This window comes from Melanerpes formicivorus, unplaced genomic scaffold (genome assembly GCF_026170545.1).
Source record: "Melanerpes formicivorus ecotype bairdi unplaced genomic scaffold, bMelFor1.0.p_v2 SCAF_289, whole genome shotgun sequence".
Lineage (NCBI taxonomy): Eukaryota > Metazoa > Chordata > Aves > Piciformes > Picidae > Melanerpes > Melanerpes formicivorus.
Genome location: NW_027142641.1, coordinates 216,258 through 243,562, shown reverse-complemented (window position 1 = coordinate 243,562; position 27,305 = coordinate 216,258). Strand labels below are relative to the sequence as shown.

Sequence of the window (27,305 nt, the reverse complement as noted above, 5' to 3'; positions counted from 1 at the left end):
TATGTACAAACTCTCCAGGAGTTACAGTGTTGAGATCTATTCACAACTGCAAACCAGCACAAGAACCCCACTGGTCAAGGAGCAGGGGAAGCTACTAGCTGGGGTCTGCAGCAGCCCTCCTCAGCCAGGGAGGGATCCCCTGGGCCCCCGGGAATGGAGGGGAAGAGAGGAGGAGGGGAGGAGAGGAGCTGCTGCGAGGCCACCTTCAGATCCCTCCTGGTGCCACTGCCCTCAGCACCTGCCAGGGCCAGGGGCTGGAGCAGGGCAGGGCCAGGCCCCCCCCGGCTGCGCCGCGGTGCCAGCACACAATGGGCATCGCCGAGCCCGACGGCCACGCCCTGACAAGTCCCGCCCCCCCTTGGCACTGCAGCCAATCAGCAGCGCCGCTCCGCCTCAGCCTGTTGCCTGGACACCGAGCGCGAGGGACACGAGGAGGAGGAGGAGGAGGAGGAGGAGGAGGAGGAGGAGAAGGAGGAGAAGGAGGAGGAGGAGGAGGAGGAGGAGGAGGAGGAGGAGGAGGAGGAGGAGGAGGAGGAGGAGAAGGAGGAGGAGGAGGAGGAGGAGAAGGAGGAGGAGGAGGAGGAGGAGGAGGAGGAGAAGGAGGAGGAGGAGGAGGAGGAGGAGGAAGGAGTTCAGTGGCCAGGGACGGCTGAGTCGAGGCCAGCGAGCGTGGCGCCATGGTGCACAGCATGCGGAGGCTGAAGGAGCTGGAGGAGGGGCTGGCGCCGGCAGCCAAGAGGCGCCGGCTGGGGCTGGGTGAGGAAGGGGCTCCGGGCTGGCCGCCGGCTGCCTCGCCCAAGGAGCTGTGGCAGCAGGAGGCAGAGTCTGAGCGTGCCGGTCGTGGCAAGGGGGATCAGCCCGGGGGGAAGCAGCTGGAGCCCTGGGTCGAGGCTGGCAGCCACGGCGGCAGCCCCAAGGAGGAGCTGACCAGCAAGCAGGGTAGGTAGAGAGGGCCGAGGGGGCCGCTGGTGCTCCTCAGCCCTGTGGCTCAGCGCCCCTCTCCCTGCAGGCGGTGAGCGAGCCCCAGCAGCAGGAGGGGACGGGGTCCCCGTGCCCCAGCAGCTGCCCTTCCCCGTGGGGCGCCTGTCCCTGCGGTGGGAGCGGCTCTGCGGGGTCGGCGCTGGGCTGCACAACCTGGGGCGCAGCTGCTTCCTCAACGCCACGCTGCAGTGCCTGAGCCACACGGCGCCGCTCGCCAACTACCTGCTCTCCGAGGAGCACGGCCGCAGCTGTGAGTGGGGAGCCTGGGCCGGGCGGCTGGCGGTGCCAGGCTGGCGGTGCCAGGGTGCCCGTGGGGAGCGGGAGCTGCCTGCCTGTCCTGCGCTCGGCACCTCTGCAGGTGGCCCTGGCAGGGGCTGCGAGTGTTGGGCTGTGCCCTCTCTGTCCCTGCTGCCCCTGTCTCCACCAGAGGCTGTTCCTGTCTTCTCCTGGCCCTAGCGGTGCTCCCCAGCTCTGCAGCCTGGCACCGGCGAGGTGCTGCCTCTGCTGGCTGCAGCCAGGGCAGGGCAGGAGGCTGCCTGCGGGCAGCAGCTGCTGTGGGAGGCTCGGAGCTGGGAGCAGGGGGAGCTCTCAGGGCTCACAGCCCTGTCTGTAGGGCTCTGCTGGGACCTGCCCCTCAGGGCCAACCTGTGCCCTCCTTCGGAGAGTGCCTGTGGCTGTTTCCATCCCCATGGACGCTCTCTCCTCTGGGGGGGGGGGGGGGGGCTGTTGCAGTGGTACTGTGAGTGGGATGGCATCAGCCAGGGTGAGGTCTGCTGGCCCCTGTGTACCCAGGATGCCCAAGAGCTGTGCTGCAGCACAGAGCTCCTAGGGACCACTGAGCGTGGCTGAGCTCTGTTGGAAGAGAGATCCCTGCAGCCTCTGTCCTGCCTCCATCTCTCCTGGCTTTGTCCTTGACGTCCTGTCCTCTGCTCTGCTGCTCCAGGTCGCCAAGAAGGCTTCTGCATGCTGTGCCTGATGCAGGACCACGTGGGGCAGGCGTTTGCCAGCAGTGGGCAGGCCATAAAGCCGGTGTCCTTCATCCGGAACCTCAAGAGTAAGGGAGGCTGCCCTGCCCTGCCCTGCCCTGCCCTGTCCTGCCCTGCCTTGCCCTGCCCTGCCCTGCCCTGTCCTGCCCTGCCCTGCCCTGCCCTGCCCTGCCCTGCCTTGCCCTGCCTTGCCCTGCCCTGCCCTGCCCTGCCTTGCCCTGCCCTGCCCTGCCCTGCCCTGCCCTGCCCTGCCTTGCCCTGCCCTGCCCTGCCCTGCCTTGCCCTGCCCTGCCCTGCCCTGCCTTGCCCTGCCCTGCCCTGCCTTGCCCTGCCCTGCCCTGCCCTGCCTTGCCCTGCCCTGCCCTGCCCTGCCCTGCCCTGCCCTGCCTTGCCCTGCCTTGCCCTGCCCTGCCTTGCCCTGCCCTGCCCTGCATTGCCCTGCCCTGCATTGCTCTTCCCTTCCCTGCCCTTCCCTGCCCTGCCCTGCCTTGCCCTGCCTTGCCCTGCCCTGCCCTGCCCTGCATTGCCCTGCCCTGCATTGCTCTTCCCTGCCCTGCCCTGCCCTGCCTTGCCCTACCCTGCCCTGCCCTGCCCTGCCCTGCCCTGCCCTGCCTTGCCCTGCCCTGCCCTGCCCTGCCTTGCCCTGTCCTGCCCTGCCCTGTCCTGCCCTGCCCTGCCCTGCCTTGCCCTGCCCTGCACTGCCCTGCCTTGCCCTGCCCTGCCTTGCCCTGCCCTGCCCTGCCCTGCCCTGCCCTGCCCTGCACTGTCCTGCCCTGCCTTGCCCTGCCCTGCCCTGCCCTGCCTTGCCCTGCCCTGCCTTGCCCTGCCCTGCCCTGCACTGCCCTGCCCTGCCCTGCCCTGCCCTGCCTTGCCCTGCCCTGCCCTGCCCTGCCATGCCCTGCCCTGCCCTGCACTGCCCTGCCTTGCCCTGCCCTGCCCTGTCCTGCCCTGCCTTGCCCTGCCCTGCCCTGCCATGCCCTGCCCTGCCCTGCACTGCCCTGCATTGCCCTGCACTGCCCTGCCCTGCATTGCCCTTCCCTTCCCTTGCCCTGCCCTGCCCTGCACTGCCCTGCCTTGCCCTGCCCTGCCCTGCACTGCCCTGCCTTGCCCTGCCCTGCCCTGCCCTGCCCTGCCCTGCCCTGCCCTGCCCTGCCCTGCCCTGCAGGGGAGCAGGGACTGATGCTGGAGCAGAAGCTGTGGGCTGGGAGCAGCTCTTGGCAGACAGCTCTCCTGAGGTGACTCAGGGAGCCTGCCAGGGGCTGGGGGCTCCGTGGGCTGCGGGGGGCTCCTCCCGTGGCCGTGAGTCTGACAGCAGGTTTGGGCTGCGGGGGAGCAGGGAGGGAGGGAGGAGCTGCATCTGTTGCAGCAGATGCTGAGGCTGGCTGCTGCCCCTCCTGCAGACATTGCCCAGCACCTCTGCTTGCGGCAGCAGCAGGATGCCCACGAGTTCCTGCGCTACAGCATCGACGCCATGCAGCAGGCCTGCAGGAACGGCTGTGCCCAGTATGTGTGGCCCTCCTGCCCTGTGCCCTCACCAGTGCCCCGTGCCCGTGGGAGGGCTGACCCTGTGCCCCAGGCTGAACTGCCAGAGGGAGGCACTGAGTGCAGGGGCCGCACTGGATGGCCCAGCTCTCTGCCCCTCTGTGCCACAGGCCCCCTTCTCCCGGCTCCTCTGCCCCAGCCTAGCTGTGGCCCTCTCCCCCGCTCCTGAGGCTGCTGTGGGTCTGGATCCTGTGCCAGCTGCCCGGGAACCCGGGGTGCAGCTGGCTCAGGTGCAGCTCTGTGGCTGTGGGTGAGCAGCTTTCCTCTGGGCCCTGCGCTGCCTCAGTCTGCAGCGCACAGCTCTGAGCCGCGGCCGGCAGCTTCTGCTCCTTCTGGAGGAAGGTGCCCCTGGGAGCCTGGTGCCAGCCCTGGAGCTGTGGCCCTGGGAGAGCAGCCTGGCAGAGGCTGCGACTTCCCTCTGCCTCTGGAGCTCTGCAGCCTGTGTGCTGGGCAGAGCGCAGCGGGGGGAGCTGTGCTGAGGACACGGGGAGGGGGCCCTCGGGCGTGGGGGAGGGGCGGTGTGAGCCCTGCTGCTCCTGTGCCTAGGTTGGATGGCCAGAGCCAGGCCCCGACGCTGGTTCAGCAGATCTTCGGCGGCTCCCTGCGGTCCCGTGGTGAGTGTTGGCTGCCAGCTCCTGGCCTGGGCCTCTCAGGGCTGCCCGGCAGGAGGAATCATTTGGGAGCACTGCTGAGCGTGTGCAGAAGATGCCCAGCTGCAGCTGCTGGGGTGGGTGCAGGGCCATGGCAGGCTGCGCTCAGTGCTCTTTCTCTGGCAGTGACGTGCTTGGAGTGCAAGAGCACCTCGGACAGCTACGAGCCTTGCCTGGACCTGGCGCTGGAGATCGGGGTAGGGCGGCAGGGTGGGGGCTGGGGAGGAGCTCTGCTCTCCTGGGGCTGTTCCTGCAGCTGCAGCATCGCTGCCCTCAGGGCTCCTGAGCCTGCCGGTGCCAAGGCACAGCCCAGGCAAGAGGGAAGCCGCTGCCTTGTTGAGCTGCCTGCTGTGTCTGGCAGGGCAGTGCCCGGTGCCTGGGCGTGAGGCTGCGTGGTGCTGGGGCCCCTGCAGCTGCCCCTCGTGGTGCTGGGCGCTGCCAGCTGGTGGGGCTGAGGGGTTTGCTGCAGCCTGTGGCCCTGTGCCCACGCTGGGTGTGCTCTCTCGGGGCCGTGGCGTGGACAGCCACTGGTGGCCTGAGCTCTGCTCTGTCCTTGCAGGAGGCCAGGAGCGTGGTGCAGGCGCTGGGGCAGTTTGTGCAGGCAGAGCTGCTGTGCGGGGAGAACGCCTACAAGTGTGGCAGGTGAGGCTGGGGGCTGCGGGCGGCCGGGGGGCGCTGTGCTGGGGCAAGCAGGTGTGCCCCCTGCTGGCTGCGGGAGGGCTCGACTGCCTGCTCCGCGGCTCAGCCCTGAGGGCCGTGGCCGTGGAAGCCTGCCGCGAAGGCTGCCTCCTGTGGTGAGGAGGAGCTGGGCCGGCAGCCGTGGCCGTGAGCAGGGGCCCTGGAGCAGCGGCTGCTGTCAGCAGGGTCGGTGCCAAGGGCTTTGCTGCCCGGCCAGGGCTGGCAGGCAGCTGGCTGGCGCAGCAGCTTGAAGAGCTGGAGCTCTGCCTGTGCAGGTGCCAGCAGGAGGTGTCGGCCAGCAAACGCTTCAGCATCCACCGAGCCCCCAACGTCCTCACGGTGGCACTGAAGCGCTTTGCCCCCTACGCCGCAGGGAAGATCACCAAGGTGAGCGCTTGGCAGCCCAGGGCTGAGGCTCTCTCCTGGCCCCAGGTGCTGCTGCCCAGAGCAGGCCGGGAGGTGCTGCTGTGGCCAGCGGGAGCTGTGCCGCGCTCCTGCAGCCCTTCCCCCGCTGTGCGCTGCAGGCGGAGTTCGGCTCCTCCTGCCGCCTTCCTCAGCACCCCCTCTGCACCAGGAGGCTGAGTGCCCTTCTCTGGAGAGGTGGCCCTGCTGGGAGAGCTGTGCTGCTCTTGCCCCAGCACAGAAGCCATGGCCTGTGCCGGCTGCTGAGCCCTCCTGTCTCTGCAGGAGGTGCGGTACCCCATGCTGCTGAACCTCCGCCCCTACATGTCTGTGCGGCGCAGGGACCCCGTCCTGTACAGCCTCTATGCGGTGCTGCTGCACTCTGGGCACAGCTGCCACGCAGGGCACTACTACTGCTACGTGAAGGTGAGCCCAGGAGCTGTGGTGCCACCCCCTCAGGGCTGGGGGGTGCTGGGGGGTCCCTGTAGGCCCAGCAAGGAGGGTGCTCAGCAGATGTGCGTGGTGGGGAGCACTGGCTGCGGGGTACAGGCTGTGCTGTGCCGCAGGAGGGGGGAAGGTTCAGCTCTGGCAGAGCCCCCTGGCCTGCCCTGGGCCTCCTCTGCCTCGTGGGGAGAGGAGCTGTGCCCACGGGCGCTGCTCCTGCTGCTCCTGCTGCCAGGAAGGTGCCTGGGCACAGCCCAGCCCTGCTCTCTCTTCTGCTGCTGCAGGCCAGCGATGGGCAGTGGTATCGAGCGGACGACGAGCGGGTCGGCTCCGCAGCCCCCCAAGAGGTCCTGCAGCAGCAGCAGGCCTACCTGCTGTTCTACCAGAGGTGAGTGTCTGCTGCCTGCTGGCCCCTCTGCCCCCTGCTCCCAGCACTTGGCACAGGGCTGGCACAGGGCTGGCTGTGGGCAGGAGCTTGGCCCGTGTACCCCAATGCCCTGTGCATGCCCTGGCTGGGAGGAGGGTGGCAGGGAGGGGCCCAGCCCCTTGTCACGGTTTCACTCTCCCTCAAGAGCACCTCATGCCCTCAGAGCTTTGGCTCCTCTTTCTCCTCTGCATCTCTGAGAGAGGCTCAGCCCCTGGCAGCTCATGCCAGCCCTTCTCTGCCTTCCCCAGGATCCCCAGCCTCAGGAAGAGCTGGCAGGGGCCCATTGCCAAGGCTGCCTCCAGCCTGCCCGGCCGCACTGGCAGCGTCCCAGAGGAGGTCAGGAAAGCTGCGGGCAGGGGGCTCCTGTCTTCAGCAGGGGTGGGCCAGGGGAGCCCTGGAGGCTGCTCTTGGCCAGTGCTCCTGGGTGCTGGGAGCTGCTGCCCCTCTCTCTGCTCTGCCAGGGCAGGGGGGCTGCAGCCTGGCAGGGAGGCAGGCGCAGGGCAGGAGGGTTTGCAGGAGGCATCCTGCAGAGCCAAGGCCTGTGTGGGGCTGGGGAGGGCTGGGGAGGGCAGGGTCTGCGTGTCCTTGGCTCCTGGACTTGTCACTGAACTGCTCTCCCTGTCTAGAGAGCAGAGCTGCTGCCAGGGAAGCAGCTGCCTGGGCTGGAGGAGGTGGGAGGCCCTGTAGCCCACAGCGCCTTTGGGATGGGGTCGGAGCTGCTGAGCGGAACCAGCCTGCCAGAGCTGCCTGCTGAGTGCCCAGCAGCCAGGAGAGAGGTGCCAGCTGTGTGCCAGGATTATTGGGCACAGCTGCAGGGCCTGACACGCAGCAGCAAGTCCTACATCAGCAAGCTGACCGTCCTGGCCCAGCAGAAGGTGGCCTTTGCCAGCAGCATTGCCGCCCTGGTGGAAGCACAAGCGGCCAAGGTTTGGAAGTTCCCCTGCCTGCTGCTCCTAGCTGTGCTGCTGGGGGGAGCAGCTGGAGCCAGCGGGCTGGGGGGGGCTGGAGGGCGAGGAGGGCCTGGGGAGATGTCCTGCTGTGAGGCAGGAGAGGGGCAGAGCAGGGCAGCAGGGGGCCGAGGGCTGCTTTCCAGCCTGCCCAGAAGCCTGGGGGTTAAAAGCTGTCTGCAAGCCTGTCCCAGGGGCTGGTTTGGCCTGCACGAGCAAACCTCAGTGTTCCAACCCTGCTGAAGTGCTGGCTCTGAGGTGTCTGAGCCTGGCAATCCCTGGGTTTGCAATGCTTCAGAGGTGCTTTGGTTGTCTCAACTCCTCCCTCTCTTCTCATGATTCCAGGCTCCTCCAGCACAGAAGCTCCCTGCTCTCTACCTGCTGGACTCCATCATCAAGAACGTGGGAGGAGCATACCTGCAGGCTTTTGCCCCAAACCTGGTGGAAACCTTTCTCTCTGTCTTTGAGAAGGTCTCTGCACTTCAGAAGAGTTCTGTAGGCCAAAGCTGTGGCTGGGCAGTGAGTCCTGTGCCCAGGGGTGGCTTTGCTTGGGTGGTGAAGCACACCAAGTGCTTGGCTTTTCTGCATCTCTGTCCTGGCTCTGCACTGAGGGCCATGGTCCCTGCTGGTGGTTTGAAGCAATCAAGTGGGCCCTGAGCCTCCAAGGAGGTTGGATCTGTGTCTCCCAGATGGGTCTGAGGGTGCAGCTGAGCTGAAGCAGAGCTGGCTGAATTGGAAGTGCTAGCCCTGCTCTGGCATCTGGTGGGGCAAAGTCCTGCAGGGGCTGGAGAGCTGAGCACAAGCCCCTGGGCTCATTGCTTGCCTCAGAGGCTGTTGCCTGACTCCCTTGGCATGGGAGTGTGAGCTGCACTGCTGAGAGCTGCTGCACACCAGGCCAGTGTGTTGAGATGCCAAGTGCTGAGAGCAACAGGACAGCCATGCAGCCTTCCTTCTGGCAGCAAAGCTGCAGGCTGTGTGTGGCAGGAGCTGAGGGAGCCCTGGGGTGGTTTTGTTGCTGCAGGGGGACACAGAGACTCGCAAGAGTTTATTCCTCTTGCGCTCGACGTGGGACAGGGTTTTCCCCCTGGAGAAGCTGCATGCCCTGGATGTCAGAGTCAAGTCACTAGATCCTGCTTGGCCAGTGACACCTCTGCCTGCAGCTGGGAGTGCTGCTGGCAGCCCTGTGAGCCCTCAGCCTGCAGCTCCCTCGGTCAGTGTGTGTGCCTGCTGTACGGACAGAGGGTCCCAGAGCAGCCATCCTTGTCTGTAGGCTGCTGGGTGAGAGTGCAGTGCCTCAGGAGTGCAGGGCCCGGGCTGTGGAGGCAGGGCAGAGGCACTCCTGAATGCAGAGCACTGGGGGGGCTTGCTTTGCCTATGTCAGACCTGTGCTCTGGAGGGTGGCCATGGAGGAACTGCTGTTAGGCGACGTCCCCCTGTCACAGCAGCAAATTGGAGTGGGGGCAAAGGTTTCAAATGAGTTTGGTTCCATTGTGCCTGAAGAGTGCAGCTCCTAACAGCTGCAGAGAGTGAGCTCCAGTGCTGGAGGGTGGCAGCAGGGAAGGGAGCTGGAGTGAGCTGAGCAGGGGGGCTGTGGGGGTGTTAGGTTGAGGCTGGGGCTGGGTGACCTTGTTCTAAGCAAAGCAGCTCCAGGGCTCCCTGGCTCCCTCAGGATGTGCAGTGTCACAGGTTCTGTTCTGTTTCTAGGCAGAGGAATGCACTGCCCCTGCCTGTGCCAGGGCTGCTGCCTCTGCTCCTCCAGCACAGCCTTTGAGCCAGGAGCAGCTGCTGAGGCAGCAAGTGCTTGAGAAGGAAAAGGAGCTGCTGGAGCTGCGGCAGAAGCTCTCAGAGCTGGAGCAGGCCCAAGCACAGGTGAGCAGGACAGGTGGTGACACTTTGCTGGGGGGGGCTCAGGCTCTTGGGGACAGAACTTGGCTGTGCTGGGAGCTGCCAGCCCTCAGCTGGTGCTGCTGCCTGGGAAGCAGAGCTCTGTGAGGAGTGGAGCAGTGCCAGTTCATCTGGGGAGCTTGGGCAGGACGTGGTGGCCTCAAAACTAAGACTTGCACTCAAAAGGGAGGCAAAAAAAGGTCCTGAGTTTCCCTCCCCAATGATCCCTGCCTGTGATCCTCCTCTTCCAGCCCTTCTTGTGGCTCACAGCAAGCCAGGCTTCCTCAAAGCTCTGCTCTGTGGCAGGACAAGGAGGCCTGGCTGCTGGCAATCAAGTCCATTGCTCCTCAGGCCAGGCTGGTTGGATGCCAGCCTCTGAAGATGGCAGCTAAGCTGCAGGGCTTTGCCTTTGCCATTGAAAGTTTGCTGTGCTGGCAGCTGGAGGCAAAGCCAAGCACCTCAGAAGGGCCACAAGAGGGAAAGTGTCTCAGGGGCTGGGCAGCTGAGTGGCCTTGAGCAGGAGGGCTGGGGAGAAGCAGGAAGGCTGCAGTGAGGCCCTGTGTGAAGGGCCACAGCTTGCAGTGCTGCTCTGGAGCCCTGATTCTGCACTGGGCTTGGATTGGATCTTTTGTAAGGGGGCTCCATGGCTGCAGTGCTGGTGATGAGCAGTGCAGGGCTCCTTAGCAGGGCAGGGGCTGAGCCTCACAGCTTTCAAGACACTTCTGGTGGTGGCTTTGGTTTGCAGAGAGGATCTGAGCAGCTCAGAGTCAGAGCTGTGCCAGGCAGCCCAGTGGTGGATTTGTCTGTCTTGCAGGCTGCCTCTCTGGGTGTTCAGCAAGGATCATCTCCTGCAGCTCCAGCTCCAGCCCCTGCTGAGCAGCACAGGGCTGCCACAGCTCATCTGGCAGCTAAAGGCCCTGCTCAGCCTGCTGTGCAAGCTGAGGAGAAGCAACCCTGCCCAAGTCCTCCCCAGCGTGCTGCCCCCCAGGCAAGGGACAGCACAAAGGTGTCTGGAGTCAGCAAGCAGCAAGCAAGGCTGAAAAGACATCTTGAGGATAAGGCAGAGGACGAAGAGAAGGAGGGGAAGAAAAGGAGGAGCTGCAGGGAGACGGAAGCCAAAGCAGAAGCCGAGACATGCAGAGGCAGAGCAGCAGGCAGCAGAGGCAAAGGGCTGAGTGGTGCTGCTCACAGAGCCTCAGAAGAAGGCTTAGAAGTTAGTCTCCTCCTTCAGCAACTCCTCAAGTTAGAGAGCTGCCTCAGATAGCCCTGAGCAGGCTGAGGGGGCAGGGGGCAGGCCAGTGGCCAGAGCCGGCGGAGATTGCCCAGAGAGCAGAGTCTGGGAGGAGCTGCAGGAGCCAAGGGCAGGAAGAGAGCCAAGGAGGCTCCCTACAGCCTCAGCACTCAGAGGTGAGGAGCTCAGCATCCTGCTCTGCTCTTCAGGCCAGGCTTTGCTTGTCCCTGGCTGCTTTCTAGGCTGGGATCTCTTGCCCTTGAGGGTTGTCAAGGCCTGGTGCAGGCTGCCCAGGGCAGTGGTGGAGTCCCCATCCCTGGGGGGTTGGTGGTGCTGAGGGCCATGGTTTGGGGGTGCCCTAGCAATGGGAGCATGGTTGGAGTGGAGCTGAAAGAGCTCTTCCAGCCAGAAAGGTTCTCTGCTTCTGCTGGCTCTTCAGGCTCTTGGGCTTGGGCAGGAAGCGCTCACTGCCTCCTTGGAGAGGTGTCAAACTCCTCCTGGGGCAGGAGAAGCCAAGAGCAGGCCCCAGGAGAAGTGTCAGCCTCAGCAGGCCCTTGAGGAGGAAGTGGGGAGCCAAGGTGACCTCCAAATGCTGCCCACAGCCTTGGCTCAGCAGAGCTGATGCTGAGGCAGAGCCTTGCTGACAGTGCCCTGGGGCTGTGTTGTCTCTGCCTGCAGCAGAGCTTTGCTTTGTGCCTGGGGCTGCCCTTGGCTCCTGGGCAGCCTGCTGTGCTCTCTGGGTGCTGCTGTGGTGCTGCAGCCCTGCAGTGAGCACTGGAGCTGGCTGGAGCTTGTAGAAAGGATCCAAGTGCTGCTCCAGCTGACAAGTGAGATGAGCAGAGGCTGCCCTTGGCTCTTCTGCCGGGGTGGGACCCCCTGTGCCCCCAGGGGGGATCCCCTGTGCCCCCGGGGCAGACACTGGCTCAGAGTCCAGGTCCCTGTGAGCCTGAAGAGGAAGCCCAGGATGTTTAAGTGGGCAGTCAGTTCCTGTTGCTCCTTGATTCCTCCAAGCCCCTTGGCTGACCTCCTCAGACCTCCAGCATGTTTGACACTGAGGGTGGTGAGAGCCTGGCCCCAGTTGCCCAGGGAGGGGTAGGTGCCCCACTGCTGGCACCACTTCAGCTCAGGTTGCTTGGGGCTCAGAGCTCCCTGCTGTGCCTGCAGCTGTTCTGCTGAGTGCTGCTGCTTGGGCTGGCTGCCCTTGGAAGCTCCCTTCCCACCTCAAGGCCTCAAGGAGTCATCCAATGGAACTCTCCCCCCAGGCTGTGAGGCCAGGCTGCCTCTGCACATCCAAGGGGAAGGCCGAGGGCCCTGGCTCTGCTTCAGCCTTGAGCAGCTGGACCCTGGGCAGCTGTTGGTTGGCTCCAGCAACAGCTCTGAGGTGAGCAGCAGGGGCTGGCAGGGCTTGGGGGGAAGTCCCACTGTGGAGACAGGCTGTGGGAGCTGGGGCTGTTCAGGCTGGGGAAGAGAAGGCTCCAGGGAGAGCTCAGAGCAGCCTTCCAGGAGCTGTGGGAGCTCCAGGAGAGCTGGGGAGGGACTTTGGCCAAGGGCTGGGAGGGGGGATGAGAGGGAATGGGGTGAAGCTTGGGGAGGGCAGCTTGAGCCTGGAGCTTAGGAAGAGTCTTTAGAGTGAGAGGAGGGAGAGCCTGGCACAGGCTGCCCAGGGAGGCTGTGGCTGCCCCCTCCCTGGAAGTGTTCAGGGCCAGGCTGGATGAGGCCTGGAGCAGCCTGGGCTGGTGGGAGGGGTCTCTGCCTCTGGTGGGGGTTGGAACTGGATGAGCTGGAAGGTCCCTTCCAACCAAGCCATTCCAGGATCCATTCTATGAAGTCCTGGCTGCTTGGCATCAAACCCCCAAAGGCTGAACTTCCCTTTGGCTTCTGCCAAGCAGCAGCAGGCAGCATCCTCTGCCTTTGCCAGCTGTCAGCTTGTGCTGCTCTGGGCTGGACCTGCAGGCCAAAAGCCCAAATGGAAGCTGATGGAGATTCCCTCCCCCTCTGCCTTGGCTGGGAAGGTCAAGCAAATCAGGCAGGAGAAAGGAGAGGTAAGATCAGGACAGCAAATGGTCTGGAATCTGTTGGGCAGAAGAAAAGGTCCTTGTTCCACTCTCTTTGTGTAGATCTCAGTCCCAGGGCAGGTTCCAAAGGGATAGGGTGAAGGGCAGGGGGCAAAGCATCCAAAGGCAGCCCCAGCTGGCACTGGACTCCCTTGGTGCCAGTGGCTGCAGCTCTTCAGGAGGTGTGGATGCAGCAGGGAGCAGCAGGGGGGGGATGCAGCAGCCCTGGGGAGCCTTCTGTGCAGCAGTGGCTGTGCAGGGGAAGGAGAGAGCAGGAGCAGAGCTCTGCCCTGCCTAGCAAGGCTTGCTGGGCAGGGAGGGGCAGTGGCATAGAGCCCCTTGGAGCCAGGGGCCCCCTCCTCCTGGGAGGGGGAAAGCCAAGTCTCTCTCTGCCCAGCCAGAGCAGCTGGGGCTGGGCTCTTTTCAGCCCCCATCAAGGGGGGTGTAACCCTGCAGGGAGGTGCTTGGGCAGGACACAAATCAGCCTCCTGGAAGGAAAGAAGGTTCCTCAGGGCTTGCCATGGGATGTCTTGCAGGTGATCCTGCACAAGACAGGAGCCATCCATGCCTCCTGCAGCTGCAGCTCTGGGCTCCTGCTTCAGCTCCTGCCCCTGCCAGGGCCTCCTTTGGCCAGAGGAGTTCCAACTCCTGCAGGTCTGCTTCTGTCCCCCTGTCCTGGGGCACTTGAGAGAGGAGTTGAGGTGCAGTGTGGAAGGATCCCCTGAGCCTGGGCCCTTGGCTGTCAGGTGAGAGGCTGAGTGCAGCCCCCTGTGCTGTGAGAGCAGCTTTGCAGCCTGCCAGCAGCAGTGCAAGCTGCAGGCTCTGCAGTGCTCTGCAGCCAAGCCAAGGCCTCCTCTGCTGTGTCCCCCCAGGGGCTGTGTCTCTGCACCCCCTCTGCGCTTCCATGTCCCTTGCCTGCGCTTCGGGGACGGCTCCTGGGGTGAGTGTGGCCTGGCCTTGGAGCACAGCCCGAGGGCTCTGCAGCCCCAGAGTGCAGCCTCAGAGCCTCCAGCACTGCTGGCCCTCCAGAGCAGCCTGCAGGAGGTTCAAGCAGGGCTGCAGGCTGCCTGGGCAGGGCTTTGCCATCCTGAGGGCACAGAGGCCCAAAGGACTGGCAGAGCAGGGTCTTGTGGGGTCCCTGATGGTCTGATCAGCCCCAGGCTGCCAGTCCTTGGCAGCAGGATGGCTGTGAGAGCCCCAGCAGGGCCCAGGGGCTGGGACTGCAGGAGCAGGGAGTTGAAGCTCTGGCCCAGCCCATAGCTGCCTGAGAGAGCAAGCAAGATCTTCCATCAGAAGGTGGCCAGGGGAGCCTGGCTGTGGGGGCAGGTTCAGCTGGGGCAGCCCTCAGGAGCCCAGAGCTTGAGGAGAGGTTTGAGCAGCAGTGAGCCTGGAGCCTGTTTCCAAGCTCTCCCTTTCCTTTGTGGAAGGTCTCTGGCTGTGGGAGTCATGGCTTTGGAGCTCTGGGATCACAGAATGCCTTGGGGTGGAAAAGACCTTTCAGATCCTCCAGGCCAAGCCTCAGCCCAGCACTGCCAGCTCAGCACTGAACCGTGGCCCTCAGCACCACAGCTCCAAGGCTCTGAAATCCCTCCAGGGATGGGGACTCCACCCCTGCCTAGGGCAGCCTGGGCCAGGCCTTGGCAGCCCTCAAGGGAAGGAATTGTTGCTCATGGCCACCCTCAACCTGCCCTGGTGCAACTGGAGGCCATTGCCTCTTGTCCTATCGCTTGTACCTGGGAGGAGAGACTGAACCCCACCTGGCTCCAGCCTCCTTTCAGGGAGCTGTAGAGAGCCAGAAGGTCTCCCCTCAGCCTCCTTGTCTCCAGGCTAAGCAATGCCAGGTCCTTCAGCTTTGAACTGAGGACAGGGCTTTGAGCAAGCTGCTTTAGTTGAAGCTGTCCCTGCCCAGGTCAGGGGCTTGGAACTAGTTGAAGGTCCCTTCCAAGCCAAAGCATTCTGTGACTCTCTGATCTTCTCCCTGGGATTTGCTGGAGGAAAGTCAACTTCTTGCAGCTTGTCAGTACTTCAAGAGGCCTCTAAGAACGCTGGGGACAGACTGTTGACTAGGACTTGTAGTGAGAGGCCAAGAGGGCTAGTTGGAAACTCCAAGAGGGAGATTTCTAGCAGCTGTCCTGTGAGAGCTCAGTGCTGCCAGGCTGGAAACTCCAGCTGCCTCCCCCTGGCTCCTGCCCAATGCAATGTGCTTGGCTCGTGCCCAGCCTGCCAGCACATTGCTGCCTCCTGTTCCAAAGGGCAAAACCTCTCCAGGGATGCTGCAGGGTTTGGGCTGAGCAGGGCCTCTTGTCCCAAGCACAGCCCTGAAATGTGGAGCATGTCCCACTGCCCCCACGCTGGAGCCTTGGGAGCTGCAGATCTGCATGCCAGTGCATGTCCTGCTGGCCAGGGAGCACTCCCTGCAAGGAGGCTGGAGGAGGAAACAACCTTCTCTTGAGGCCGAGTGTCTCTGGGGCTGGTGAGGTGGTGGCTAATGAGGGGAGTCTGTGAGAGGAGGGTGGCACAGGGGGGTGTCAGCTCCTGCAGAGGTGCTGCTTGCAGCCCCCCTAGCTCAGCTGCAGGCAAAGGAAGCCCTTCTGGTTTGCTGCCCTCACATCCTCGCTTCTCCAGCCCACAAGAGACCGAGGGCTGTGGCTCCTGGCCTCAGCTGGGCTCTGCCTTGTCTTGCAGTCTGGCAGAGGCTGGTGCTGGAGGGTTGAGCCCAGCCGAGGAGTGATCCCCCCCGAGGGCCAGGTGTCTGTGTCTGTCACAGCCCAGCTGGACGACACGGGGCAGTTGCAGGCCGAGGTGCAGCTGCTGGGGGAGCACAGCCGTGGCTACGGCATCCCCGTGCGGGCGCTCGGCGTCGGCAGCAGCATCGTCCTGGACAGGCCCTTGGCTGCGCAGCTCAGCCTGGGCACTCGCTTCAGGTAGGTGTCCCTCAGCTCCTGCTGCTGCCGGGGGCTCAGCCAGGAGAAGCTCCTGGCTCTTCCAGGGCAGCCCCAGGGCTTCTTCAGGCTGAAGCCCAGCAGGAGCAGGGCAGGGCTTGTGCCCTGTGCTGGGCACCGCTGAGGATACAGTCGGAGCCCTGGGCTCAGGTTTGGGCTCCTCGCTCCAGGAAGGGCAGTGAGGGGCTGGAGCGTGTCCAGGGAAGGGCAAGAAAGCTGGGGAAGGCTCTGGAGAACAGGGCTGGGGAGGAGCAGCTGAGGGAGCTGGGGGTGAAGAGGAGGCTGAGGGGAGACCTCAGTGCTGTCTACAAGAGCCTGGAAGGAGGCTGGAGCCAGGTGGGGGTTGGGCTCTTCTCCCAAGGAACAAGGGATAGGAGGAGAGAAGATGGCCTCAGGTTGCTCCAGGGGAGGTTTAGGTTGGACATGAGGAACAAATTCTTCCCCTAAGGGGCAAGGCCTGGCCCAGGCTGCCCAGGGCAGTGCTGGAGTCCCCATCCCTGGAGGGGTTTCCTGGAGCAAAGGGTGGCCATGTCTGCCCAGCTGCACTTGGGCTTTCTTTCCATCCCCATGGGACATTCCCTTGGGTTTCTGTCTGGCTCTGGTTGTTCATCTCTGGCTGTGGCTCTGCTTCCTCAGCAGCCAGAGCTGGGCTGGCTGCCCTGCTCCTCTCAGCCACACTCCTGGTGATCCATGTTCTTAGGCTCAGTGCTCTGTCTCAAACACAACCCCAGCTGCTCTGGTCAGCAGAGGCTGATGAGGGCTGGATGCTTCCTAAAGGATGGAGGCATGAAAGGGATGCCAGGGCCCCCCACCAGCGAAGCCAGTGGTGCCCTGACCACCAGATAGGATCCTAGAATGGTTTGGTTTGGAAGGGATCATCTGGTTCCAACCCTCCTGCCACGGGCAGGCCCTGAGGAGTCCACACCCTGCAGCTCCCCGCTGGCATCTGCAGAGGAAGCCAACTGAGGCAGCAGCTGCCCAGGGGAAGCTGCAGTGGCCTGGAGCTCTTCCTCCATCTGCTTAGTATCACAGTATCACAGTATCAGTCAGGGTTGGAAGGGACCACAAGGATCATCCAGTTCCAACCCCCCTGCCATGGGCAGGGACACCCCACACTAGATCAGGCTGCCCAGAGCCTCATCCAGCCTGGCCTTAAACACCCCCAGGGACAGGGCCCCAACCACCTCCCTGCACAACCCATTCCAGGGCTTCACCACTCTCATGGGGAAGAACTTCCTCCTCCCCTCCAGCCTGAATCTCCCCACCTCCAGCTTCATTCCATTCCCCCTAGTCCTATCACTGCCTGAGATCCTGAGCAGTCCCTCCCCAGCCTTCCTGTAGCCCCCTGCAGATCCTGGAAGGCCACAATGAGGTCACCTGGGAGCCTTCTCTTCTGCAGACTGAACAGCCCCAACTGCTTCAGTCTGTCCCCATAGGAGAGGTGCTCCAGCCCTCTGCTCATCCTCGTGGCCCTTCCCTGGACACCTTCCAGCACCTCCAGATCCCTCTTGTCATAGGGGCTTGCAGCCAGGTCAGGCCAGCTCAGGGTCTGATCCAGCCTGACCCTCAGGCAGCCCTTTGCTAAAACTCTGCTGAGTGTGAAGCAGCAGGGGCTGGTGCTGCTCTGCCCACAGCAGCTGAGAGGATGTGCTTCAGGAAGCTTTCCCTGGCTGGGCACAACCAGAGCTGCTGCTGGGTGGGGAGAAGCTCAGGGGTAGGCACGGGCTGGCTCCCGCTGAAGGTTTGAGCTAGGTCAGCAGTTCAGAGGTGGTTCCATTGCCAGCTGTGTGGTCAGACAGCAGCAGCAGCAGCTGGGTGAGTGCTGGGCAGTAGCAGCTCTCCTGATCTTTTCCATCTCTGCTCCTCTTGCAGCCTGGCTCCCTGCTGTTACAGCTTCAGGGTCACCAACCGAGGCCGCCGCACCCAGCGGCTCCGCTGGACCGTGGGAGGTTGCTCCCTGCCTGGCCAGCGCCGTTGGCTGCCTTCCCTCAGCAGCACCAAGGGCAAAGCTTCCTCCCAGGGCCCCCCTGCTGCCTGCCCTGTGTTCCAGCTTCGGCCCAAGAGGATGGAGCTGAGGCCAGGCCAAACGATGGAGGTGATGCTGGAAGGCTTCTCCAGCACTCCCCAGGTGAGGTCCCTCACAAGGGCTGAGCCTTCCCCATCAGATCACCTCCCCTGGGACTTGTCCTGCAGCCCCCTGGCACTGGCCTGAGAATGTGAGCAAGAGAGTGTTTGAAGGCCACAGGTTCCCCCTGGCAGAGTCCTCTGCTTTCCTTGCTGGCCACCATCAGTGGCTGGGGCTGCTCTGTGTTCCATCCTGCAGCACTTGCTGCTACCAAAGCAGGGGCTGAAGGCAGCTGCTGCTGTGGCAGGTGCCAAGGTGCCAGGTGCTGAGGCAGGAGGGAAGGGCAGAGAGAAGAAGTGACTCACAGCCTGGGAGCAGAGGCAGAAAGGAAGGCAGGAGGGCAGGTTTCCTGTGTCTGGGGGAAGCCAGCAGGGCAGGCAGTGGCTGGAGCTGCAGCATTTCTCCTCTGCAGACAAAGATGGGCAGAGGCCTTGTCTGGCACCAAGTGCTGGAGGAGAGGCAGGAGCCCAGTGCCAGCTCTGCTGATCAGGGATGTTCATCCCCATGGCACCACTGCAACTGGCAGCTTAACTTGCTTTCCTGGGAACAGTGACACTTGCCCCAGGCTCCCAGCCAGCCCTGCTGTGCCAAGGGCAGCCAGGTCTTGCCAGCACCCTTGGATGGGTCGCTGGGCCTCCTCCTGCCTGGAGCCTTCTGCCAGGGGAATGCAGCTCTGCAGAGGAGCTGCACCCTGATGTGCACTGCTGAGCTCCAGCAGCACAGAGGTTGAAGTGGAGAGGGCTTGGACTGGATGACCTTGAATGGTGCCTGCCAAGCCAAGGCAAGCCATGAGATGATTCTCTGTGGAACAGCTCTAGAGGAAGCTCCTGCTGATGTTCATGTTTTGAAGGGTGTTCTAAAGGCTTGCCTCAAGAGTGGCTTGAAGAAGACTTCGTTGCTCACCTGGGTGGCTGTATTGGGGCTGTCCCCATGCAGTTCTGAGCCCAAAGGTTTTGCTGAGGAGGAGCAAAAGGCACCAAGCTGTTGAGTGCAGTGGTGAGAATGTCTCCCTGGAAAGCTGGCAGGGGCTCTGTGCAGCCAGCTGTGCCTGCCTGGCCCTGCAGTCAGAGCCAAGAGCTCTGGGAGGAGTTGGGCTGTGGTGCTGTAGCAGAGGAAAGAGCCAGCAGTGGAGAAGTGATCCCAGGAGCTGTCCAGAGCAAGGCTTGGCTGTGAGCCCATCCAGCTTGAGAGAGGACTCTGCTGGGACATGCAAGGCAGCTCTGTCCTGGGGAGGTCTCTTTCCAAAGCAGCTCTGGGAAGGAGGGCAGGAGGCATCCTAGTGGGGAGTGATCCCTCCTTGACCTGAAGGCATCTGCCTGGGGGGGGGTTCCTGTGGGTCACAGAATCCCAGCATGGGGGAGGTTGGAAGGGACCTCTGGGGACCATCCAGCCCAATCCCCCTGCTAAAGCAGGGGCACCCACAGCAGGTTGGCCAGGTTGCCAGTGTCCAGGGGGTGTTTGGAGTCTCTGCAGAGAAGGAGACTCCACAACCTCTCTGGGCAGGCTGCTCCAGGCCTCAGCACCCTCGCTGAGAAGAATTTTCTCTTCCTGCTCAGATGGAGCTTCCTGGGTTCCAGTCTGTGCCCCTTGTCCTGTCACAGGCTCCATCCTCTTGCCCCTCACCCTTTAGCTCTTGCTGAGCATGCAGAAGATCTGCTCTGGGGCTGCTCTTCTTTTTGAGGGAGTTGGACTAGAAGACCTTTGGAGGTCCCTTCCAGCTCAGAGCCTTCTGTGCTTCTGTGTGATTCTGTGATGCTCCAGGCTCAGCAGCTCCAGGTCTCAGCCTTTCCTCCTCAGAGAGGTGCTCCAGGCTCCTCAGCATCTTTGTAGTCTTCACTGGGCTCTCTTCAGTAGTTCCCTGACTACTTTGAACTGGGCAGCCCCAAACTGGACCCAGCTGTGGCCTCAGCAGGGCAGGGTGGAGGGGGAGGAGAGCCTGCTGGCCACAGTCTCCTTCAGGAATCCTCTTGGCCTTCTTGGACACAAGGGCAGCTTGCTGGCTCGTGGGCAACTTGCTCTCCAGCAGCACTCCCAGGTCCCTGTCTGCAGAGCTGCAAGCTCCCAGCAGGCCAAGGCCTCAGCTGTGCTGGGGCAGGGGTTGTTCCTCCTCAGGAATCATTTCCACTGAGCTTCCAAGGCAGAGCTGACTGCCCTTGGCCTTTCTGTCTCCTGTTTTTCTGCCCAGTTCCATCTCCATCTTCATTCCATCAGCTCCTCCAGCTTTCTGTAGCACTGTGCTCAGCACTGGGGCACATCAAAAGAAGAACCCTTTGGGGCAGGGATTGTCCCTGGCAGCACAAGCCTCCCCAGAGCTGTTTGTGGCTGTTGGCTGCAGCCTGATGGCCACTGGAGTGCAGGAGAAAGGGGATGCAGCACAAGCTGTGGAGGGCAAGGGGAAACCAGCAGTGAGGGGGGCAGTGGCAGGGCCGTGGCTGGTGGCTGGCAGAGGCAGGCTGTCCTCTGGCCACCCTGCTGGCAGCCCCCATGTGCCCTGTGGCTTCTCCTGCAGGCGGTGAGGGAGCAGCTGCTGTGCCAGGCCGCGGTGGGCAGCGAGGCCAGGAGCACCCAGATCCTGCAGGTGGAGCTCAGCTGCCAATTCATTGCTCCTGCCCTGCAGATGTCCTCCACAGCAATCACTTTCCAGGTGGAGAAGGTGAGTGTCTGGCTGGCATCCTGGCCCTGGATCTGCTGGCTGGAAGCTGTGGCTGTGCTTGGCTTCAAAGGAGGAGGGGAGAGAGCTGCTCTGAGTCCCCAGGGCTTTGGCTGTTGACTGCAGCAGGACCAAGCTTTTGCTGTTAGCACTGAGCTCATTCTTTGCTGCCCTGGGGCTGGCAACAGCCTCAGCAGCACTGCTTTGCTCTTGTTGGTGTGGCACCACTGAGGAGAGTGGCCCCAAGCTCTTGTCCCCCACCCTTTAGCTCTTGCTGAGCACTGATCAGATCCCCTCTGGGGCTGCTCTTCTCCAGGATCAAGAGCCCCAGGGCTCTCAGCTCCTTCCAGAGCTGCTCCAGGCCCCTGAGCATCTTGGCACTGTAGCAGGGGCAGCAGGAGCCTGGAGGTTGCTGGCTGGCTGTGCATACTCAAAGCCAGCCTTAGGCTCCTGCAGGCTCTCTGCTGCATCCTGCTTGCTTGTCTCCTCTGCCCAGCACCCCTGGCCTTAGGAGGCTCCTAGAGGCATGAGTGTAGGTGACTGGAACTCCTCTTGTGCTGCTGTCCCCAGGAGAGGACAGGCCACTGCAATCAGATGGGCTGGATCTCTTAGCAGCAGCTGCCTCCTCTCAGGGGCCTGTTCCCTGCACATTGCTGAGGCTGTTCCCCCTGGGCAGTGCTGTGGTTTGCAGCCAGCAGCAGCATCTGCTGTGCTTGGAGAAAGCCCTTCCAGAAGGGGAGAAACCTATCCAAAGAGTCCAGAGGAGCTGTTGGGAGCTCTGGGGGCTGAAGGGTTTGGAAAGGCAGCGGGTGGGGAAGGAGGGCCCTGGGCACTTGGGGGTGAGTGATGCTTCTCTCCTGTGCTTGCAGCAAGCAGGGGATGTCCTAACTCCTCTGGCCCAGCCTCTGTCTCTGAAGAACATCTGCCCCCTGCCCCTCAGCATGGTCCTGGCCTGAGGGCAGCCCTTCTCTCTCTGTGATGTGGAGCAGCAGCCCCTGCCTGCAGATGCTCAGGTGAGCAGCCCTGGGCCTTGCTGCTGCTGGAGTGTGAAGAGGGAGCAGTGTGGTGGTGTGCTCCTGCTGGGAGGGCCCCAAAGCTCAGCTCCTGTGCAGGGCCAAGAGGTCCCTTGGGGCTGGGGGTGCCCAGGTGAAGCTGGGAGCCAAGTGTCCAGCTCTGCTCTGCTGCTCTGCTGCACTGCCTCCCTTGGCTCCTTCCCCAGTGCCAGCTGCAGGAGGTGCCCAGTGCCAGGCCTGTCTCTAACTGCCCACTCCTCTCTCCTCTCTGCAGCTGTGGGACGTGGTCACAGAGGTGGAGCTGCCCCTGCAGAGCTGTGGGAAGCTGCCCTTCCCCTTCGTGGTGCTGAGCCCTGGCACGGGCACTGCCCGCAGCCCCCTGCCCGCTGTGCCCCTGGTGGTGCCCAGCACGGTGAGGATGGGGGCAGCACAAGGGCCTGACCCTGGCCCTGTGCCAGCCTGCCCTGGCTGGGCTTGGAGGGGAAAACCGGGGAGAAAGAGAAGAGCAGGAGGGAACTGTCCCAGCAGCAGGCAGGGCTGGGAGCTGTCTCTGCTGAGGGGATGCAATCACAGGATCCTTGGGCTTGGAAGAGCCCTTTCAGATCCTCAAGGCCAGCTGGGAGCTCAGCACTGCCAGGCCAGCCCCAAACCCTGGCCCTTGGCACCACATCTCCACAGCTTTTCAGTGCCTCCGGGGCTGGGGACTGCCTGCTGCCCTGGGCAGCCTGGGCCAGGCCTTCACAGCCCTTGTGGGGAAGAAATTGTGCCTGATGCCCAACCTCCCCCTCCCCTGGCACAGCCTGAGAGCATTTGCTCTTGTCCTGGGTCACCTCCTGTGGGAGCAGACAGGAACTGCCCTGCCTGCCCCTGCCAGGGCTGCCCAGGAGACTGCCTTGCTCTTGCCTGGCCATGAAGCTCCTGTGCCAGGAGCTGGAGCAGCCCTTCCCTGCTCCTTCACCCCTCCAGCTCTGCTCCTCTGCAGCAGCTGGGGGGGGCAGTGAGGGGGCCAGGGCTGAGCAGGGCTGGAGCAGTGCAGAGAGGAGTTTGCAGCATCCCAGCAGCCTGCCCTAGCTGCAGCTGTCCCTGCTCACTGCAGGCCTGAAGGAGCTGCTGGCACAGAGGCTGGCTGGAGCTTCTGTAGTGAGTGGTGGTCCCCAGGGGGCAGGAGCTGGTCAGGACCTGAGGGAGCTGCTTGAGAGGGTCCAGCCAAGGGCTCTGAGGGGACTGGAACATCTGTCTGGTGAAGAAAGGCTGAGGGGCTTGGGGCTTTGTAGCCTGGAGAAGACAAGACAGAGGGCAGATCCCCTCAGTGCTTCTGAAGCCTTCAAGGGGACCCAGGGGGCTCTGGCCAAGGCTCTGTCAGTGGTGCCCAGGGAGAGGACAAGGGGCAATGGGCACACACTGCAACAGCCAAGTTCCATCTGACAGCAGGAGGAACTTCTGTGTGTTGAGGGCAGTGGGGCACTGGGGCAGGCTGCCCAGAGAGGCTGTGGAGTCTCCTCTGGAGCCATTCCAAAGCCTCCTGGCTGCACTCCTGTGCAAGCTGCTCTAGGTGACCCTGCTCTGATGATCTCCAGAGGTCCCTTCCAAGCCCTGTGATTCTGTGACCTTGAAAGGTCCCTTCCCAGCCAAAGCCTTCCAGGATTCTGTGACCTCAGCTCCTGAGCCTTGGGTGGATGTCTCTGGGCTGGAGCAGCATTCCTCTCTCAGGCCCTTGGTGCCATGGGCAAAGGAAGCCAAATGGCTTCCATCTTTCCTCCTGCCTGCCTCCTGCAAGAGGTGCCAGGCTCATGCCCTCTTCCTGCCAGCTTCTGAAGGCACAGCTCTGCTTGGTGCTGCTGTGGCAGCGTGGATGGTGCTGGCAGTGGGGCTGGGCTGGCTCTGGCTGTGTCCTGTGCTGGAGTGGGGGCTCAGGGGGCAGGTCCTGGCCCACTCCTCAGCTCCTCCCTGCAGCCTGAAGGGGAGCAGGGACCTGCAAGTGCAGCCCTGTGTGCAGTGGGCAGCTGAGGAAGGCTGCAGATGTGTCCTGTCACCCAGAGCCAGGTGCCTCTGGATCTGCTTCCTTTTGCTCTGGCCTGGGACAGCTCTTCTGGAAGCCAGAGACACTTCTGGAAGCCCCAGTGACACTTTCTGTTCTAGATCTTGTCCTAGGCTCTGCTGCTGTGTGGCCAGAGATGTGTTTGCAGCTCACAGAATTGTCAGGCTTGGGAGGGGTCTCAAGGCTCAGCCAGTTCCAACCCCCTGCCATGGGCAGGGACACCTCACACCACAGCAGGTTGCTCACAGCCACCTCCAGCCTGGCTGCAAACACCTCCAGGCATCAGCAGGAGGCTTCCACCACCTCCCTGGGCAGCCTGGGCCAGGCTCTCACCACCCTCCTGGGGAAGAATTTCTTCCTAACACCCAATCTGAATCTCCCCCTGTCTAGTTTTGCTCCACCCCCCCAGTCCTGTCCCTCCCTGACACCCTCAAAAGTCCCTCCCCAGCTTTCTTGGAGCTGCCTGCAGAGACCTGAAGGCCACCAGAAGGTCTCCCTGGAGCCTTCTCCTCTCCAGCCTGCACAAGCCCAACTCTCTCACTCTGTCCTCATAGCAGAGCAGCTCCAGCCCTCTGCTCCTCCTTGTGGCCTTTCTCTGGAGCTCAGCATGAGCCAGGGCAGGCTCCTGCACCCTGAGTTGAACTGCACAGGCAGGAGGTTTGGTGGGAGTCCCAGGTGGGGCTCAGAGCCCTGGACACCCACCTGCACTCCCAGGATCCCAGGATGGGGGGTGGTTTGCAAGGGGCCTCTGGGGTCATCCAGCCCAACCTCCTCCTTCCAGCAGGGCACCCCCAGCAGCGTGCCCAGGGGGGGTTGGCATCTCTCCATAGGAGACTCCACAGCTTCTCTGGGCAGCCTGCTCCAGGCCTCCAGCACCCTCACAGCAGAGAATTTTCTCCTCCTGGCCAGCTGGAACTCCCTGGGTTCCAGCTGATGCCCCTTGCCTCTTGTCCTGCCAGTGGGCACCACTGACAAGAGTCCAGCCCCATCCTCTTGTCCCCCACAAGCCCTTTAGCTCTTGCTGAGCTTTGATCAGAGGCCCTCTCTGGGGCTGCTCTTCTCCAGGCTCAACAGCCCCAGGAGTCTCAGCCTCTGAGCCTCACAAAGATGCTGCAGGCCCTCAGCATGTGTGTAGTCTCCCTTGGACTCTTTCCAGTAGGTCCCTGTCCCTTTTGAGCTGAGGAGCCTAGTGGACACCACTGAGGTGCTGTGAGAGGAGCTGCTGGCCCTGCAGAGGGCAGGGGCACTTCCCTTGCCTTGCCCAGCACTGCTGCTGGAGCTTTGCTTGGTCAGGCCTGGCTCCTGCTGGCTGAAGGCAAAGCCTGGGAGCAGCAGAGCTGTGCTGGTGCTGAGCAAAGGCCAGGCTGTGCTGAGGGAAGGCCTCCTCCTGCTCTGGAGGGATTCCAGCTCCCCCTGGCCATGCTGCTCTTGGGCAAGCTGCTGGGGGTGCCCTGCTTTAGCAGGGCAGTTGGAGTGATGACCTCCAGAGGTCCTTTCCAGCTCTCCCCACGCTGGCACTCTGGAGGGGACCTGGCAGCCTGGGGCAGGAGACAAGCTCTTGGAAACCAGACAGCTAGAAGGTGCTGCTGTCTGCTGTCTTCCAGAGGAGAACCTGGCTGAGCATCACCCCCTCCATCAAAGCCTCTTTGGTGCATTCCCTCCCTGCAGGGTAGCCTTGGAGCCGGCCAGCAGCAGGTGCTGAAAGTCTCTTAGCTGCCAGAAGCGCCTGGGGCCTTCTGCAAGGCTTTCCAGCTCCCAGTGGGTCACCTGGAGCCGCAAGAAGTCTGCCTGAAAGGAGAGGGAAGCTTTCCCAGGCTCTGCCTGCACCTGCCCAGGAGCATCCAAGGTGAGCACTGCCTGGCTGCTCCTCAGGATGCTCCCCTGGGCTTTCCCCCAGGGCCTACCCCCAAGGCTGTCAGAGCAGCACTGGTGGCTTCCCCAGGCTCTGCAAGTCCCTGTGGGCTGTGTCCCAGGAGCCACCCTGCAGAGCTGGGTTTGCACCAGCTGGCTGGGGCTGAGCTGCTCCTCTGGGGGAGGAAGCTGGGCAGGGCTGAAGCTCAGCATGCAGCAGGAGGATAGGCACCCACTGCCGGGTGCTGCACTTTGGCCACGGCAGCCCCAGGCAGAGCTCCAGGCTGGGCTCAGAGTGGCTGAGAGCAGCCAGGCAGAGAGGGACCTGGGGGTGCTGACTGACAGCTGCCTGAACATGAGCCAGCAGTGTGCCCAGGTGGCCAAGAAGGCCAAGGGCATCCTGGCCTGCATTAGGAGTGGTGTGGCCAGCAGGAGCAGGGAGGTCATTGTGCCCCTGTGCTCTGCATTGCTTAGGCCACACCTTGAGTCCTGTGTCCAGTTCTGGGCCCCTCAGTTCAAGAAGGACATTGAGAGACTTGAAAGGTGTCCAGAGAAGGGCAACAAGGCTGGGGAGAGGCCTTGAGCACAGCCCTGTGAGGAGAGGCTGAGGGAGCTGGGGTTGCTTAGCCTGGAGAAGAGGAGGCTCAGGGGTGACCTCATTGCCCTCTACAGCTACCTAAAGGGTGGCTGTAGCCAGGAAGGGGTTGGTCTCTTCTCCCAGGCACCCAGCACCAGAACAAGAGGACACAGTCTCAAGCTGTGCCAGGGGAGGTTTAGGCTGGAGGTGAGGAGAAGGTTCTTCACTGAGAGAGTCATTGGTCATTGGGATGTGCTGCCTGGGGAGGTGGTGCAGTCCCCACCCCTGGAGGTGTTCAGGAGGGGATTGGATGTGGCACTTGGTGCCATGGTCTGGCCATGAGGTCTGTGGTGACAGGTTGGGCTGGATGATCCTCGAGGTCTCTTCCAATGCTGTGCCCTGAGCTGCTGGAGGAGTGTTTCTGGGAGAGGTGGTGTGGGGAGGGGGCTGCCCAGCTCAGATGCCCACACTGCACTCTGGGGGGTTTCTGCCTTCAGGCAATGAGAAATATGAGAAGGCCTTCAGGAAGGTGAAAGAAAAGATGGCCAAGGACAGTGAGAGAGATGGAGAAGTTGTCCTGGGGGAGGCTGCAGCCACAGAACCAACCCCAGATGACTTGGCTGCCACGGTGAGAACAGCTGCTGCCCTGTGTGGCAGGAGCCAGCCTCTCCCCCTTGTGTCACTGCATCCCCTTGTACCCCACAAGAGGCTTCCTGGGGCCCTGCTAGCAGGTGGGACCTCCCTGCCCACACTCAGCCATGACTCTCATCAGCTGAGTGCTGCCCCAGGGCTGTCCACCCCTGGAGGTTGTCCCTGCTGGAGCTGGAGGAGCTTCCTGGCAGCTGGCTGAGATCCTGCAGGCCATGCTCATGGGGGTGAATTGATGGGGCCAGATTCCTCTGCAGGTGCCACCTGTAGTCCTGGCCCTGCTCTGGAGCCTGCTCCCCACCCTGGGCAGAGCAAGGGCTGTGCTCCACCTCAATCAATCAGAGCTCCCTAACAGCTCAGTGTCTTTCAGGAGGTGTGAGGATAGAGGCCACAGGAGCATGACCAAGGTTTGCTCTTCTGCTTTAGGTCCTGGATGAGCTGGGCCTGGGTCCCTCAGGGCCCCCCATTCCTCCCCCTGCTGTCTACTCTGTGGTTCACTGCCCAGCCAAGCGGGAGGTGCCTGCAGAAGTCCTCCAGCACTTTGTGCTCCTGCCAGCAGCTGCCACAGGGCCAGAAGAGGAGGAGGCTCCTGAAAGTGTTGTGGATGTCCCCACTGTGCCCACAGTGAAGGTGCCAGGACAGGGACCAGGCTGGATGGGGGCAAAGGGGCAGGTGGGATGGAAAAGGGTGAGAGTGGCAGGGCAGTGAAGATGTGACAGGGCCCAAGCCTGCAGAGATCCCTTCTGGCTGTCCAGAAGAAAGAGCTCTGCTTGAAACACAAGGCCAGTCTGAGAGGAGAGGCAAAGCCTCAGCAGCAAACCCTGCTCTGCCCCTCAAACCTTCAGCTGGGAGGTGCAAAGATGGAGAGGAGCTGGCACTGAAAGCCCTATCCTGGGCTGATCCCCAGCAATGTGGGCAGCAGGTCAAAGGAGAGGCTTTTGCCCCTGTGCTGTGCTCTGCTCTGCTGAGAGCTCCCCTGCAGTGCTGGCTCTCAGGGCAGGTCTCAGCTGTCTTTCCCTTTGCTCTCTCCCTTTGGGGTGAAGACCTCAGAGGAGCAGGGCACCCCAGCCAGAGGCCATTGGAGAAGGGAGAAAGGCAGCAGCAGCCAGGAGGCTGTGAGGGGAAAGCAGAGCTCTGGCTGTGGCAGGAGATCCAGGGACCAGCCACAGGACCCCCCAGACGTGGACACCCTGCCCCCCCCAGAGAGCTGTGCCAGGTGAGCTGTGAGGGAGGAG

At 63.0% G+C, this 27,305-nt stretch overlaps 2 protein-coding genes and 1 long non-coding RNA gene across 3 annotated transcripts; all 3 read left to right on the top strand.

The window, feature by feature from the left end:
• Positions 1 to 677: 677 nt before the first annotated feature.
• LOC137458860 (ubiquitin carboxyl-terminal hydrolase 36-like) lies at positions 678 to 7,314 on the top strand. The gene is made up of 13 exons (XM_068170146.1): positions 678 to 939; positions 1,010 to 1,231; positions 1,925 to 2,035; positions 3,368 to 3,470; positions 4,056 to 4,123; positions 4,286 to 4,356; positions 4,719 to 4,801; positions 5,113 to 5,224; positions 5,525 to 5,665; positions 5,968 to 6,071; positions 6,359 to 6,446; positions 6,737 to 7,036; positions 7,303 to 7,314. The coding sequence occupies exons 1-13, from the start codon at positions 678 to 680 to the stop codon at positions 7,312 to 7,314; spliced, it is 1,677 nt and encodes a 558-aa protein (XP_068026247.1).
• A 9,931-nt stretch (positions 7,315 to 17,245) lies between these two features.
• On the top strand, positions 17,246 to 20,899 carry LOC137458859 (hydrocephalus-inducing protein homolog). The gene is made up of 3 exons (XM_068170145.1): positions 17,246 to 17,296; positions 19,803 to 19,946; positions 20,813 to 20,899. The coding sequence occupies exons 1-3, from the start codon at positions 17,258 to 17,260 to the stop codon at positions 20,897 to 20,899; spliced, it is 270 nt and encodes an 89-aa protein (XP_068026246.1). The 5' UTR covers positions 17,246 to 17,257.
• Positions 20,900 to 25,930: 5,031 nt separating this feature from the next.
• Positions 25,931 to 27,209, top strand: LOC137458854 (uncharacterized). Its single transcript, XR_010991978.1, has 3 exons — positions 25,931 to 26,050; positions 26,497 to 26,700; positions 27,114 to 27,209. It is a non-coding gene; the product is annotated as an uncharacterized lncRNA (long non-coding RNA).
• Positions 27,210 to 27,305: the final 96 nt, after the last annotated feature.

Coding starts and splice junctions, on each gene's coding strand:
- LOC137458860 (XM_068170146.1), top strand. CDS start 678: ATGGTGCACAGCATGCGGAGGCTGAAGGAGCTGGAGGAGGGGCTGGCG. Junction 4,124..4,285: donor CGGCTCCCTGCGGTCCCGTG/GTGAGTGTTGGC, acceptor TTTCTCTGGCAG/TGACGTGCTTGGAGTGCAAG. Junction 4,802..5,112: donor AACGCCTACAAGTGTGGCAG/GTGAGGCTGGGG, acceptor CTGCCTGTGCAG/GTGCCAGCAGGAGGTGTCGG.
- LOC137458859 (XM_068170145.1), top strand. CDS start 17,258: ATGGAGGTGATGCTGGAAGGCTTCTCCAGCACTCCCCAG. Junction 17,297..19,802: donor GCTTCTCCAGCACTCCCCAG/GTGAGGTCCCTC, acceptor CTTCTCCTGCAG/GCGGTGAGGGAGCAGCTGCT. Junction 19,947..20,812: donor TCACTTTCCAGGTGGAGAAG/GTGAGTGTCTGG, acceptor CTGTGCTTGCAG/CAAGCAGGGGATGTCCTAAC.